The sequence below is a fragment of the Eulemur rufifrons genome, chromosome 25 (assembly GCF_041146395.1).
Source record: "Eulemur rufifrons isolate Redbay chromosome 25, OSU_ERuf_1, whole genome shotgun sequence".
NCBI classification, from domain to species: Eukaryota; Metazoa; Chordata; class Mammalia; order Primates; family Lemuridae; genus Eulemur; species Eulemur rufifrons.
This window is the reverse complement of record NC_091007.1, coordinates 18,206,690-18,223,788: the sequence shown is the minus strand read 5'-3', so window position 1 is coordinate 18,223,788 and position 17,099 is coordinate 18,206,690. Positions and strand designations below refer to the sequence as shown.

General features: G+C 40.0%; 1 protein-coding gene across 1 annotated transcript in view; it reads right to left on the bottom strand.

Moving 5' to 3' along the window:
- Positions 1-17,099, bottom strand: part of APBB1IP (amyloid beta precursor protein binding family B member 1 interacting protein) — a 94,394-nt gene that overhangs the window by 50,923 nt on the left and 26,372 nt on the right. Inside the window, exons 2-3 of the mRNA XM_069458651.1 lie at positions 2,465-2,536; positions 644-731 (exon numbers count right to left, since the gene is read on the bottom strand). Of these exons, the coding sequence (XP_069314752.1) occupies positions 644-731; positions 2,465-2,536 (160 nt within the window). The remainder of the gene's footprint in view (positions 1-643; positions 732-2,464; positions 2,537-17,099) is intronic.

Here is a 17,099-nt window from a genome sequence, read left to right as displayed (position 1 = left end):
TTTAGGTCTTTGGTAAATTTTTTTAAGAATTCCAGTGAATTCTCATTAATTTGGAAGTGATTGTTTCAAGATGTATTATAATTTGAACAGCACATGAGCTAAAGATGTGTCTCCACTAAATAGAAAGAGAGATTTTTATTAATAAAATAAAGTGACAAGCTCAAGAGGAATTAAAAAATGTCAAGTAAATTACACATACGTATTTATTACATACAAATTAAAATATATCATAATTTAATTAAAATATTATATGCTATATTGAATCATTAATCATTATGAAATGGACAGTTCATTTTTATCCTTGGAGGGACATTTCCTTATTAACATTTTGTTATACTACTCCTTGTTACTCTGTGGGCTTAGAAGTAAGAAGAAACTCTCTCTTACTTCAAAAAATAAGATCATTTTGAGACTTTTCACAAATGTAGGATGGTATTCCCTTTCATTATAGGCGAAAATATCTTCTTGACTCTGAATTCAATCCAAACACAGTAAAACACAATCTGAAATCCAGGGATTTTAACAATGACATTTATCATGATGTCCAAGTTCTTTTAATTTTGCTTTCAAATTATAGTTCCATAGATATTTTAGTCATCATTATGATTTCAAATTACTTAAGAAAACAAATTGTTATGCTTACCATTTAAATCTTTAAAACCCACACTGTAGTTAAATTCAGCTCTGGGTGGTTTAGGGTCAGGAGGTGGAAGAGTGTCGACTCCTAAACTCTGTGAAAACAAATCCCACCCCCACAAAAGTTATTCATAATACAAACATTTCTGTAGCACATTTTAATCAGCAAGTCAAAAACCATTTATTATTTACTAATTTTCTCTTTAAATGTGTTCTCTAAAACCATATTCTTACTTGAAAATGTTTTGTGTTTTCTTTTTTATCCTACAGAAAACTACAACTTAAAACATTATTCTAGAAGGAACATCTTGAAACAGAACATGTCAATTGAGAATGATGAGACTGAGCTAGTTGAGTTCATTTTTTATAAAGAACAGAAAAAATGTCTTGTAATGATGAACACGTATACTATATATATAATTCTATATGGTCTTAACTAATGACATCAAGGAAAGAAATATCTAGTCACTTGGAGGAGAAAAGCTGTTTCAGGATGCAGCCTGCTACTACACAGTAAAACATTATGCTTTGACTCTTTGTCTTTAGACAAAGTAGGGCCTTTTCCTTACCCTGAAATCTTGGCACCCAACTGTTCGGAGAGCTCTAGTAGCCAAGCAAGCCCTATAACCATACCCCCTGGGGCACAATAAAGAAACGACAAAAGCCAAAATAGCCTTGGCCCTCCAAGGGTCCTCTTTCCAGTTCTTGAGTGACAGCAACGATGCTTAAATGCGGTCCCATGAAAATCCCACCCTCCAACCAATGAGAACAGTCACTTCTCCGGAGGGCTGCAGGAGTGCGTGAGAGGACTGAGAGAGACCACAGATGTTCACTCAAACTCTCCCGCATCATGGGAGGAAAAAACAAAGTTCCCATCTGGAGGAATGTGGTCGCCATCCCAACGCTCACTTTTCCTTAACCAGCACCCGTTCCTCTAAGCCTACTGTCTCATATGTTATCTCTTCTTTCATAGAATCCAACTTCCTTGGACTTTATTGGGAGTATAAAGTAGATGCTAACTGAAATTGGTTTATTTTGCCTAAAATAAACAGTCTTTCAAAACATTGACCACTTATTTTGCAGAAAACTTTTTAAAATCCCCATATTATTTAGAAATACTGGCTTATTCTTCTTTTGCTATTTTATGCAGAAAAGGGCTGAGCTGACGGGCCTCCGAATCAAAGCAGCATTTATGAGAGCACCATGAGACACACTAAAGCTCGCCTGACTTTGTCACCTGGCTGAGTGGCCCTGGGGGTCAGAAGCCACTGGGCTCCAGTGGGCCTGACAGTGGGGGTGACCTCCGAGTTCATCTGTCTTGGTGCCGGTGGCTTTTCTCAGACTTGCAGCCGATGACTGGGTGGCTTTTACCCTCCCTTGTGGTGACTAACTTCTTACAGTCTGATCAGGAGGCCACGATAATTCCTACTTAGCCCTTTAAAAATGTAGCATATTCTCAAAGGTTGGTAAAAACTTTCCTAAAGATGATGTCATTTTCTTAGCTAGTCTTTACAAAGGTAACAGTAGGGGAAATTGCTCGGTGGTGGTGGTTGTGGGGGGTACCCTTGAGGGAAATTCCTCTGTCGTTGAATATTTGGACACTACGAGCCTGATGTATGTGTGACCAATGCATTAAATTAATTGCACTCAGAAGGGTACAGCCAGGAAAAAGCTTTATTTTTCCCTGTCACTGTCATAGGTACTCAGGAATAGATAATATCATTAATCTGCAGGATTCCTTCTTAGAGACAGTTCTCTTGTCATAGTAACATCAAATTCTGTAACCCCACGTTTTTTTCTACTTTGCAAGTTAAGAAGGGAAGTTTACCTGGGTCAGAAGATCCATCTCCCCCAGCAAAGTGCTGAACATTTGGTCTATGTCGTCACTTGACTCACCCATCTGGAAAAGGAAGGAATCCAGGTATTAACCGTCTAATAAAAGCCCGATCCTGGGAAAACCATCCTGTCTCCTTCTTTTCCCCAAGAGCTCCATCCATGCATAGGTGAGCTGGGAAGAGAACTGCATGGAGAGGAATGCTCATTGTAGCCTGAAATTCCATGCCTGACCTCTCCCCGGTCTGCTTGGTCCAAGATTGAGCCAAACCTTGGGAACTGCCTTAGAGCCACAATTGAACTTTTCCAGACTAAACGAGTCTCCTTGGGGCCAAGTGCACAAAGTAGATGTCATTCAGGAAGTCACCTCACCATAGGACACCTTATTAGAAAAGAAAAAAAAACCTCCTACGATAGATGATTATGCCAGAGACATGTAGAACTTCACCTCCACTTCAAAACTTACATGAAAATGATACGCCAGGAGTGATTAAGTGTATGTACCAAGTGAGTCCCTGCCTTCCAAAGATATCTCTGATTTAAGGTTATCATGAGGCTTGCAAAACACATTTTATAACCACCTATTTTAAACATATGACAACACTGCTTACAAACAAATAAATAAACAGATAAGCAAAGAGAAACCTAACAGAAATTCTACCCTTTAACGCCATTGCCCTACCCACTCATTTTTTCACATCTCCCATCCATATCTTTGATATCAGTTTTTGGTACATTTATTTGGAAGTATTGGGTGGTGAACACTTAGCACTAAAATGGCCACAGAATCCAATGAAAAGAGATTGAACTAAAACATTTTTTACATTATAAACTTCGCCTAAACGGAATGAAGCAATTGCCCAAGAGAGGAAACATTCACTAGAAAATAGGATGTCCTGTGAGGCATAACTATTGCTCTCTTTCCTGACATTTTTGGCAAGGTTTGACTGGGAAATTACGAGACATGACTAGTCCTCCTCCAGCCACCAATTATCAGGGTGGAGTTTGGCAAAGGAAATCAACTGTGTTATATGTACGACGAGGAATTTGCCACAGATAATTTCTAAGGGCATTCCAAAATGCTCTAAAACACTGTAGATTAATCCCAATTATAGCTCAAACTAAGAAGTTTTGTGAGTATAGACAATCAATATGTACTCTTTAACCTAAAAAATATTTACCTGAATGTGTGTGTTTTAATCTTTTTATATGGAAACCTTTAAATATATATCTAAAAGAGAGAATATTATAATGATTTTCATGTACATATTACATTGTCTAGCTTTAACAATTATCAACTCATGACCAATCTTTTTTATTTAAATATATCTAACTATATCTTCCTCCATTAGATTTTGAGACAAATATAATTTTTTCCATAAATATTTCCATATGTAGCTCTAAAGGATAAAGACTTTTTAAAAATCGTAACCACAACACTATTATCTCTGCACGTGTCTGTGTGTATGTCTTTGAAATTAATTCCAAATCAAGGCAGATCTATCTTTCCTTGAATAAGTGATATTGAAAACTTATAGTTAACCCTTTAAGGTGACTTCAAACTATTAATAACACTTTAGCAGTAACACATTTTCATTTTTAATAGCTTTAGCTAATCAGGGTTTCTCTGTCTCTTTATAAAATATGTATATGAAATATCTTTGCCATACTGATTCCGCTTTCTTAAAAATGACTCAAATAATTTTTAAAATATCTCAATCCTTGAGAGTAAAGTGATGTAATGATGATGATATGAACAATAATACTTATCTAGCACTAACCATGTTCCAAGAGCTGTTCTAAGCCAGAGTTGACATTCAAAACATTTAGCATTGATGCTGAGTAGTCAGAAGGGATGAAGCTATAAAACCATTTTGGGTGAGCTGGTGTATATCTTCCAAATATCCACCCTGCAAAGCTAGCACTTCATCTTCCCAAATTATCCTCAGCAGTTATCTTGGGTGTATCACTTAGGAAGTCCGACAGAATGAGATCATCTTGCTTAATCTTTTCATATTTTCCTTTTCCCCTTTCCCAATTTTAAAAAGGAAAAATGATCCCTGCCTCCCACACAATCCCACCACCCTCACTGAACAGGGTTGAGAATATTTTCCATCTAAACTTCCTGCTTCACACAATAATTCTTTCTTTGCCCTCCTCTAAGCTCTCCTTCTTGTAAAGCACAAAAAGTACTCTGAGCTACAGGTTACTGAGTATATTCAATAGTCATTTCAAGTTTTAAGTCTTGCATGTTTTATTTTGGAGGAAAGATGTTTGAATTGCTATGAAATGTGTTCACTTTCCCAAGCATCCTATCTGGCTTCCAGTAGAGGGGGTATCTTGCCGGAGAATGGGTATTTGCAAAACTAGGCTGGCCAGGACGGGCCAGGGAGGGCCAGGAAGGGGACTTTAGGGGATAAAAGAGGTCTAGAGACCATAGAACAAGCACATCACTTATCAGCAGACACACCCCAAAGAATCAGCTGTACATGCACACAGGACAGGGAGGTGCAGGTTTGAAACTCAGGTAGCTGCCCAGTGAATGCTCAGGGTGAGACCACACAAGGTAGCCAGGTGAGCACTCAGGGACAGAAGAGATAAGAAAGAAAGACAGTGCAGGTCTAGGTCTATGTGGGCAGGTCTAACAGGTCAAGGAGGAATCCAACACAGCATCAGTGAAGGGCGATGGAAGATGTTCGTCCTGTTTTTGTGTGGATTGTTGGGCTTAAAAGTGCTTATGGCAGCCAGAGGAAGGGAAGAAAGCTCCCCACTCTGGTTGAAGAGGGGAGTTAATATGAAGATTCATTCCCATGTGGTTTTATCCCCTGCCAATTGCTTACTAAGTATCTGATCATACCCTCCCTTCTTCGGATTTCCTACAAAATGGCGGAGAGTAAGTAGATGATATATCTATGGTTTCACCAACTGTCTCCTAAAATAATTAACATGGTATTCAAAATCCTGTAATGGGGTTTTACTTATTACTTTAATAAGGGGAAATTAGCAGAATAAACAATAAAATTCCAGAACTGCTCATGTGAATTTATTTCCATTTGAGTACAATTTTATGACAAAATAATTCAGATGAATTATTATTAACAGAAAAACTTAAGAGTACTAATGTTAACATATTTCCAATTTTTTTAAATAAGAGTAATCCATTCAGAGTGAAAAAGTACATTTATTTGCTGACCTCAAAACTGCCAACCAGTGTTATTATAAACTTATAAGATGCAAAGATGACACTAGTAGTAAGACTCTTGCCATTATGTGTCCTCTTAAACCATAAGCCGTTCAATTTGGAAAAGCACTAAAATGACAAAGAATGAGGTCTTGAAAGGAAATGTGACATCGATGAGTCAGAAAAATCCACAGAGCCCAAAGACCTTAGTTTCTCAGCCTGTACAAACCAACAACGGGTTAAGGACATGCCGGAGTGAATCATCCATCTAGGATGGAAAAAACTCAAAAATAACAGAATATTCTCGTGACCTCTCCTGAAACTCTCATTGTGTTCATCTGGTAAAAATCTTTCCCCTGCTCTTTCATTCCTTTCCCCCAGAGCCTGCTATCAAATTATTTATTTATTTATTTATTTTAATTTCAGAGTATGATAGGGGTACAAATGTTTTGGTTACATAGATTGCTTTTGTACTGCTTGAGACAAAGTTCTAAGTGTGCCCATCACCCAGACAGTGTACATTGTACCTGTGTACCCATCCCCCACTTCCCTTCTGAATTATTAAAAAGACTAGACATCAAAATTGTGCTATAAGCCTATAGTCATAAGTCAACATGCTAATGAATAGCTCACAGTTTAAAAGAGGTGCATCCTTGGTGAAAATAATAAAACATTTAACTTAAGGCCTATTTTCAATGAATTTTTTTAATTTATCTATATATATGTGTGTGTATATATATAGTATACAAATACACACACACACACACAAGTGTGAGAAAATAGGGCTGTGCTCATTTGTAGGTGTGATATTTTCCAAAGGTCAAAATAAAGATTCAAAGAGAAAACACCCAGCCCTGAGAGCTGAAAGTGTTATTCAAGTTAGCAGCCCAAAAGAGTAGGGGCAGGGGGGCCAGAGTGAGGCAACGTTTTGCAGAACGAGCCCTGTTCACATCATGACTGGGTGGGGTAAAAATCTTTTTGGGAGTGTGTCATTTCTGAGATCATTTTGGGTCTTGGAAAGAATAACAAATTGTTGACTAATAGAAAATCACAATAATACTTTATCAGCTAGATTTTGTTGTTATTCTTATTTTTGCATGGGTGAAGGGCCAGGTGGGGAGAAGCCCAGGCTAAAACCCTGCGTTAGATTTCCTGAACAGCAAGAGAATTTTCCCTAGTGCTCAGTATTTCCCTAAGACTCAAATTTCTAGACCTTGGTTTTTATCCTCAAATAGTTTCTCTTTGCCATATACAAAAACCTCAAAAATATACATTTTAAACATCTATGCTAAGGATTCTGCCGCATATGTTTAACAGGACATATATTCACATCTATGGCAAAGTTAATCTCAAATATTTAACTCGGTTTGGGTGCAGTTTGGATTGCCTTGAAGATGAGCGAATTCAGTCATAATTCTGGATCCAGATCAGGGCACCCCTTGTTGTATCTGTCAGCGTAGCTCCCCTAGAGACCTGATCAGATTAAAAAGCTCTGCACAGCCAAGGAAACTATCACGAGAGCAAACAGACAACCTACAGAATGGGAGAAAATATTAGCATGTCACGCATCCAATAAGGGCTGATAACTAGAATCTATCTAGAACTCAGGAAAATCAGCAAGAAAAAATCAAACAACCCCATTAAAAAGTGGGCAAAAGACATGAACAGAAACTTTTCAAAAGAAGGCAGACTAATGGCCAATAAACATATGAAAAAATGCTCAACATCTCTAATCATCAGGGAAATGAAAATCATAACCACAATGAGATACCACTTAATTTCAGTGAGAATGGCTTTTATTAAAAAGTCCCAAAACTATAAATGTTGGCATGAATGCGGAGAGATAGGAACACTCATACACTGCTGGTGGGACTGCAAACTAGTACAACCTCTGTGGAAAGCAATATGGAGATACCTCAAAGAGCTAAAAGTAGAACTACCATTTGATCCAGCAATCCCATTACTGGACATCACCCAAAAGAAAAAAAGACATTCTATAAAAAGACATCTGCCCTAGAATGTTTATAGCAGCACAATTCACAGTTGCAAAGATGTGGCAACAACCCAAGTGCCCATCAATACATGAGTGGATTAATAAAATGTGGTATATGTACACCATGGAGTTCTACTCAGTCACAAAAAACAATGGTGATCTAGCACGTCTTGTATTATCTTGGATAGAGCTGGAACCCATTCTACTAAGTGAAGTATCACAAGAATGGAAAAACAAGCACCACTTGTACTCACCATCAAATTGGTATTAACTGACCAACACTTAAGTGCACACATAGTAGTAACATTCATCGGGTGTCGGGCAGGTAGTGGGGGGGAAGAGGTGATGGGTATATTCACACCTAATGGGTGTGGTGCGTACTGTCTGGGGGATGGACACGCTTGAAGCTCTGACTTGGGCAAGGTAAAGACAACATATGTAACCCCCATAATATGCTGAAATAAATTAAATAAAAACAAAAGAACAGTCAACTCAATGTCCCCTTAGCCTGGCTAATGGCCACCAGTCACTTTCAATGCAATTTAGAAACCTTGGCGCAGTTCTTCCCTCCTCCCCATTTTCCGTGCAGTCAGGCAGGAAATCCCGCTGGCTCTTCCTGTGGAGGGCATCTCCTTCCTTCATTCTCACTGTCCAGCCACAGTTGAGACCCTCATCAGTTCACCCAGCCCCCAGTCTCCTGGACTCCCCCTCAATTCTCATCACCACTGCCACTGCCACTGCAAATTCCAAATACAAATGTGAACAAGTCACTCTGCTGTTTGGAAACCTCCTGCAGCTGATCATGACGACGTGGGGAAAGCTCAGTGTGTCTTTCAAAGTCCTTCACAGTCTGCCCCAGCTTACTTTTCAGGGTTCAACTCTTGCCATTTAAGGCCTTTGATGTTCTCCGAGCAGGCTTTTTAGAACTCTCTGTCTTTGCATATGCTAAATAGCGTCCTCCTCTGTCCATATCTCCTTCATAAAATTCTACTGATCATGCAAAATCCAGCTTTCATGGCAACCCCTCAACAGCGGGTGTCTTCATACCCATCAGGGAGCTTTGCTGTCCATTGCACTTGGTCAGCATATCAGTGAATCCTCGCCCCAGGAACCACCCTGATAAGGTACTCAACCTCCCTGGCTTTCTACTTCCTGGTCTGTAAAATGGGGAGAATAACAATTCATAATTCATAGGACTGTTGTGACATTTAAACAAAACAGCACACAGTACTTGGCACAAGCACTTGATCATAGCATTCACTTCACTGAATCATGCTTTTGTTGTCATGCTAGAATCTCTCAGAAGACTGGGAGCTGTTATTAAGCAAGAATCAGTTCTTGTTTATCTTTGTGTTCAAAAATGCTTCACTGAATGCCCAGAGATTAAGTAACTTCCCAGACTAACGGGAAGAGCTGGGCTCGAGCCCAGGTCTCAGGGCTGCATAGAAAGTTCTCTGTCCCTCCACCGGCTCCACTCTCGACATGGTCCTGTTGTACCACTCTCAGAAATGCGAATGTCCAGGGCAGGACCGTCCTTAGAGGCCACCAGATCCCACGTTGCCTAGAATTATCAAGGCAATTAAACAGAAAGTCTGCTTCTAAGCTGTTGTCAGAGCTATCGGTTTCTGGAACTTCACTCACCATAATGACACTGTTTTCCTTTTTTCAGTGCTTGCCAAATACTGATATTTACACACATGAATTTTGTTGCTAAACACAAAGGTTTCACTGGGGCTCACATATAGTTAGGCCTGAATCAGTTTTCAAACAAAAAATTTTAGCTGCTTTGAGAAAAACTCTAATAGCCATCCTGCAACTTGAGTAACATTATCAATAACTTTCCTTTTTTTCTAATTCGATCTGAAGTCAGTTAATATTTCAAGTACCAGGTTAATCAACCATTATTTAATAAATAACAACTTATGTTTTCTATCTTAATGATTCCTTTATTTAATCACACATCTAATTAATTTAATTTCACATGTTTCTATTTAAAGTTGCTTTAATCTGTAACAACAATGAACACACATGGTGGACACCTTTTTCGGCCTCCACCCATCTGTAACCAGATGCTCAAAATAAACAGCAAAAAATAAAAATAAAATAAAAATAAAAAATGAACACACATATGCACATGTTCAAATACTTTTTTATAACATATATGTCATAATTTCTTGTTATGAATTGAATTTCAATTTAACATTATTAAATTAGAGAGTTATTTGGTGCACTTAAATGAAAAGATTTATACATAAAAACATATCATTTTATATATTAAATAAAGTATATAATAAGAATGTTTTATAAAACAGAAAACAAAGAAAAAGATAGACTACATTTTAAATAGGTTTTTAAAAAGTGGGCCTAATAACTTCTGCATAAAATCAAAAAATTGTTAAGATTTTTCTCTTCTTGTGATTGTCAAATTTTGCCTTTACAGAGTTGACGTATTCAGTGGCAGTAAGCATCACTACGATGAAGAAACTCACGTGACTTATATTTTTATGAGGAGCCTATCTGTCAAAGCCTGCTTTCTTGTAGCACCAGATTAAGATATTACAACCTCACGGGTGGTCTAAGCTAATTTAAATGGCTGCACGGTTCATCTTTTCAGTTGTGTTCTGACTTACGCTTAGTCTTTACTTGGACTGAGGTACCAGTACCAATAACAGAATGAAAATTTTAGAGCAGGGAGAATTAAAAGACAAGACAAGATAGAATACTTGTGAGTAGAATTTTAAAAATGAAACAACAGAGGATGTATAAAAACAACTTTCCAATCATCAAAGTGAGTCACAGTCAATTAAGTTCAGGCAGGTTCGGATTGGTCTTCAATATTTCACCAGAGCAAATGCTGCTGAACTTCCAAGGAGAGAATTCCCCACTCGGGATTGCCTGGCTGTGGGGGCAGAGAAGGAATCTCTCCTCTACCTGCCTATTATAATAAAAATAACAGCTAGTAACTACTAGGTGTTCTTATCCCGTGCCAGGCGCTGTCCTGGTGTTTTATATGTATTGATGATTAAATCCATCTTCACACTCTAGGTGGGACACTTTTATTTTCCCCATTTTACAGATGAGAAAACTGAGGTACCCAGAGATTAAGTAACACGACTTAAGTATCTAGAATTTATCTACATACTGTGCATCTTTCTGTTTTGAAGACAGTTAAAGAAAAATGTTTGTCTCCTTGCATTAAGACCATTATAGGTCGGGCATGGTGGCTCACGTCTCTAATCCTAGCACTTTGGGAGGCCGAGGCAGGAGGATTGCTTGAGTCCAGCCTGAGCAAGATCGAGACCTTGTCTCTACAAAAAAAAAATAGAAAACATTAACTGGGTGTGGTGGTATGTGCCTGTAGTCCCAGCTACTCAAGAGGCTGAGGCAGGAGGATCGCTTGAGCCCAGGAGTTTGAGGTTGCTGTGAGCTAGGCTGATGCCACGGCACTCTAGCCTGGGCAACAGAGCAAGACCCTGTCTCTAAATAAATAAATAAGTAACCCTTATTGTCTCAGATTTTCCTTCTATCTGACCATATATATATATGTATATATATATACAGATATATACACATGCTCGTACACACATTTTGTTTGTGACTGGCCGTTGTTAGTGTGAATTGATGATGTGCACACAGTGATTGTCCTTTGACTCAGTGACCACTTGCTAGCCTGTTTCTTAAGACTCTCGCTGATCTCAGTGGACTGTGCAAAGCCGGTTAACTTGGCCCAAGAGGGTTCTCCATCTTAGTTCTTTGTTGAGACCCCCTACCAGGGTGATCTAGCGACAGGGTTCCATGCTGCTGCCGGGGTGCCAGAGGCGAAACACGGTCCTGTTTCTTTGTTGAGCGGATTATTTCATACTGTGTGTAACTGCAGAGGCGCTTCTGTTTCCTGTTTTATGTTACACAGAAGCCTTGGCGTCCCCCGTTCTCCTCCCCTAAACACTGCAAGAACCTTTAACCATGTTCTGTGTTATTCCGTGAACCACTTCCTCTTGACAAAGTGCTTTCGTTGCATTTTGAAAAAATACTACACTGAAGGCATCAGGTAACATTCAACATTGCTGGTTATTTTCTGATCACGCTGTACACTGGCAGCTTCCTAGTGCCCAGCCGCGTTTGTGCATCTGGCTTCTGCAGCACATGTTCCATGCAAAGTGCAATCCCTCTCGGGAACGTATTTTTAAAATTTTTCTCCTCTTTTGATTCTGTAGTTATAATGTGTTGTTTGATTCTTTTTTCTCAAAAAAATAAACATTATTAGATAGCTTTTAGTTTAAAATTATTTTAAAAACCAAAGTAAACTGATACTGAGAGATCCTCAGATTTTTGAACTTATTTGTCACTAAATTCAGTTATATTTTAGTGTTGGCAATCTAGTTATACACTCAAAACACCATAGGGTAAAAAATATAATGGTCTTTTTTTTTTTTTTTTTTTGACAGAGTCTTACTCTGTTGCCCAGGCTAGAGTGCAGTGGCATCATCACAGCTCGCTGCAACCTCAAACTCCTGGGCTCAAGCGAGCCCCCTGCCTCAGCCTCCCGAGTAGGTGGGACTACAGGTGCATGCCACCACACCCAGCTAATTTTTCTATTTTTTGTAGAGACGAGGTCTCGATCTTGCTCAGGCTGGTCTTGAACTCCTGACCTCAAGTGATCCTCCCACCTCGGCCTTCTAAGTGCTAGGATTACAGGTGTGAGCCACCGTTCCCGGCCGACAATAGGGTTCTTTTGTCAGCAGTATTGTCACAGCAAAAGTTAGATGGAAATAACATTTGTAAATAAAAAAGTCATCATGAAATGACACGACTTATTTCAATAATTTAAAAAACACAAAGAGGGTGCTTTCAAAAGCTTTAGGATTTGGCACCGTGCATACACACACACACACACACACACACGGAGATGGGCTACTACATTTTTTAAAATATGATTTTTAAATGTACTTATTTGCAAATTACTTTGATTTTGAGTGAATGCAGGGTAAGGTGAGACAGAGTGGGAGACTCTGCTACGTCAAGCCTCAGGGTGGGTGAAAAGTGGGAAAGCTGAATAAAACCCACTACTCAGCATACACAGTGGTGCACTAGCACTCTTGTATTATCCTGGATGGAGCTGGAGCCCATTCTCCTAAGTGAAGTATCGCAAGAACGAAAAAGCAAGCACCACAGGTACTCACCATCAAATTGGTACCAACCGATCAACACTTATGTGCACATACAGTAATAATATTCACTGGGTGTCTGGCAGGCTGGAGGGGGGAGAAATGGACGGGTAAATTCACACCTAATGAGTGCGGTGCACACCTGGGGGATGTAGCTCTGACTCAAATGGTGCAAAGGCAATATATGTAACCAAAGCGTTAATACCCCCATAACAATCTGAAATAAAAAAAAAAAATTGGAAAAAAAAAAAACCCAAAATGTTCAACAGGACTCAGAAGAACAGGAGCACATGACACAGGGAACAGAGGTCAATGCCTATGAAGCCGACATTCTCACTGCCATCTGCCCGGCTGTTCTCCAGTTCTGGGACACATGTCGTGGATGAGTTTTGCTTGGTTATTATGGGCTGGAAAGAGAGGGCTAATTCTTGACATTTTCTTAAGTTCTCTTTATCTTCTACTTTGAGTGTAGAAGAACGGGGAACTGGGGAACTGTTTTTATATTTAGGATCCACTGTGACATAAAACCGAAGTGACAACACGATTTAGGGTTTTTTGAAGAGAAAAAAATAGAAAACATTCTATTCACTCATTTTTTAAATAAAATCCACAAACATTAAGTTTTACAAGCAAAATCCTGTGAAAGGTTAGCATATTCACTGTCTCCTACTTGTCTCTATTTTCTCGTGAATCTACCCCCGTGAGGCTTTTGTTCCCACCATGTCACCAAACTGTGACAAGATGACCAATGACCTTCACGTTGCTGAATCCAGTGGTTGATTCCTAGTCAGCATTGCTGATCATTCCTTCCTGGAAATATTTTCTTCTCTTGGATTTCCTGATGTTTTCTTTCCTGCTTTTCCTCTGAACAGAGGCCAATTGACCTTGAAGCCAATCGAGCTTCAACTTGAGGGCTCCTCACTTGCAGACTGTGTTTCTCTGGCACCCCCGTGGCAACATGGGACTCTGTTCTCTTGCTGGGAGATCACCCTGGTAGGGGTCCCAGGGCTTGTAGAACTTTCTCCGCTTCGCTCAGAGTCTAACAAGAACCCTCCCATGGTGACTGTCACGGATACTGGACCCCATCTTCTATCCTAGAAAGATCTGAAGGAGATGCTGGTCTCCTCTGCTCCTTGCATGGGGTCACTTTGATCCGGGCTTCATGACTACTTTACATCACTCCCTGGCCCAGCCTAGCAGGAGGGAGTGGGCAGCAACCGATGGCTGTGTGGTCCTGGCCAGCTGCTGCCTGGGCCATTGGAAGCCACAGGGCATCCTGCCATGCCTAGTGAGAACAAAATCTGCACTTCTCTGAGGTCTTGCTCCTGGGCAAGAAGTACTGTCAGAGCAAGAAACCACAGAGGAAGTTACAGATGAGGCCTTGCCATGGAGAGCTGTCAGGCTAAAGTCAACTTCTTCTAAACTATCAGTCATAAAAGTCAATTGTGAGCCAACCATGCTGGAGGAAAGACTAAATCATCTACTACCCCTACAGAAAATTGTATTTCAAATTCATCCTCATAGGAAGAGGCGATCAAAGAATACGTAGCCAAAAAAAAAGTAGGAAAAATCAATTGGGTAGTTAGTTATAACCATATACATAAGAATGTTGCTTTTTAGATATGTATGGTATTTGTCAGTTTTTAAAAATTGATAATTTGTTGTGATTTCATTTCTGGCTCTAAATAAATATTCACTTTTGTTCGTAATTTTTCATTCATAATTTTGTATTCTTTTTTTTAAAAGGGAGCCTCCCAACATTGTAGATGATTCAGGCCCCAGAGATCCAGGCTCTATCCCTGCCCACCTCACCAGCCTCTCCCTTCGGCCTCCTCTGTTGGTTCCTCCTCATCCGTCCTCACTTCCTAGTTTCTTTTCTGGCCTCTGTCTGCTAGGTGACTCATGCTATCTCATGGCTTTAAATACCATACACGAGCTGCCAACTCCCAAACTTCTCCTTCTATTGCATATAGTCATCTACCTGCTCAGCCCTGCCCCCAGCCCACCCCCAGCTCTTTGCCTCTTGGACTGTATCTACTTAGCACTCTGCTTACAAGGGCCTCCCAGCTGTTCCTGGAACACTGGAAGCATCAACATAAGGTCTTTGCTTAAATGTTCCCTCATTACCAAGGCCTTCCCTGATCTACATCAAAATCAACCCTTTTCACCACCTCGGGCGTTCCCTGATTATGTTCTCTGCCTGCTTGCCAACTAGAATGCAAGCCCCACGAGGGCAGAGATTGACTAGTTTTGTTTACTGTTGGATTCTCAGTAAATAGAACAATGTAGATACACGATAGACACTGAGTGAATATGTGTTAAATGAATGGATAAATTAAAAAATTAAAAGTATGCTACATCCATTTAAGCTCCATGAGGACAGGGCTAGAGGTGACAGTATGCACCTTTGTGTTCCCATTGCTAAGCATAGTGCCTATCTTGGTTGTGGAAGACCTTCTAAACCATCTGTCGAATAAGCTAAGAACTTAAAGGAGAGTAGTACAGGAGGAATGAAGAGATGGGGAGATACATTAAAGAAAGGAAAACGATTCTACAACCACCATGGTGGGTGTCAAGAATCAACAATGGGTGGTGACACCATTGGGTGAAAGACAATTGGAGAACGTGGTAGTCACAGAGCATCATCCCACTGTGCGAAGTCAAGCTCTAAGACAGGTAAAAAATGAGAAGGCTGGATCAGGTCCCAAAATGCTCAATAGGACTCAGAAGTAAAACTCTATGAAACCTATCACTTAACACTTATCAAGGGAATATTTTTTTTTAAGTGAGAAAATCTGTTGGACACAACTTTAACCAAATGATCGAACTTAGGGTCACCCATGATGGGACCATCTTACATCACATGCCCCCAATGCAAGACTCTGAGGACACAGTCTCACCTCTATAACACTTCGGCCCAAATCAAAAGGAATCATCAGCTAAATCCAAATTGAGGGACACTCTGCAAAACAAACAACTATTTTTATTTTTACCTCTTCAAATAAAAATCTATATTTTTAGGAAAATTTGGAAAATTTAAATATGGACTATATACCAGAAAATAGTATTAAATCAATTAAATTTCCTGACTGTGATCATTGTACTGTGATAATGGCATTGTGTAAGAGAAAGTCTTTGTTCTTAAGAGCTCAATGGTGAAAAAAATAGAGAGTGAATGTGGCAGAATATAAACAATGAGTGAATCTCGGCAAAGGGTATATGTGTGTCCATTGCACCATTCTTACCTTTTTTTTTTTTTTTGCAACAGAGCCTCTCTCTGTTGCCCAGGCTAGAATGCAGTGGCATCAGCCTAGCTCACTGCAACCTCAAACTCCTGAGCTCAAGTGATGTTTCTGTCTCAGCCTCCCAAGTAGCTGGGACGACAGACCTGCGCCACCACGCTCAGCTAATTTTTTCTATTTTTAGTAGAGACAGGCTCTCGCTCTTGCTCAGGTTGGTCTTGAACTCCTGACCTCAAGCAATCCTCTCGCCTCGGCCTTTCAGAGTGCTAGGATTACAGGCATGAGCCACCGTGCCTGGCCCATTCTTACATTCTTTTTGAAGGTTTAAAACTTTTCAAAATAAAAAGTTGGGAAAAAAAGAGCCAGAACCAGTCTTTTTTTTTTTTTTTTTTTAAGTTGAATAAACCTGGATTAAAAAAACAGAACAAAAAAAGAAGGAGGAAGAGGGCAGGCAAAGACAATGTAAAAGAAAAAAAATCTGTCCTATGAACTGTTGATGCATGATCTCATCTAATTCTTATAAAAACCATGCATGCGGGGGTAGATAATATCACTCCTGTTTTCTTAGAAGAGGAGCCTGTGGTCAGGAGTTTGAGTGACATGTCCAAGATCACACAGGTCGGATGTGGCAGGATGGGATTCAAACCCAAGTCCAGTCTTTCCCTACACTGCTCCTGCCTTCCCCAGCAAATAAGCCAGGTAGACGAGGAGTCACAGCCAGAGAGGCCTGTGAAGGAAAAACACAGGTGGAACAACACTCAGACACACGGAGTGTGGCTAACATGGACTCAAACACATAAAAAGAAACAGTAAGGGAAGACACAGGCACAGGCCAGCACAGAGAGTCAAATACAATTGAGCTTTTATAGCTGTGGTTCCCAAGCCCCGGGCTGTGGAGTGGAACTGGTCCGTGGCCTGTTAGGAACCGGCCGCACAGCAGGAGGTGAGCAGCAGGTGGGCCAGAGAGTGAAGCTTCATCTGTATTTACAGCCGCTCCCCATTGCTTGCATCACCGCAAATACAGATTATCATTAGCAGAGAGGTTGACT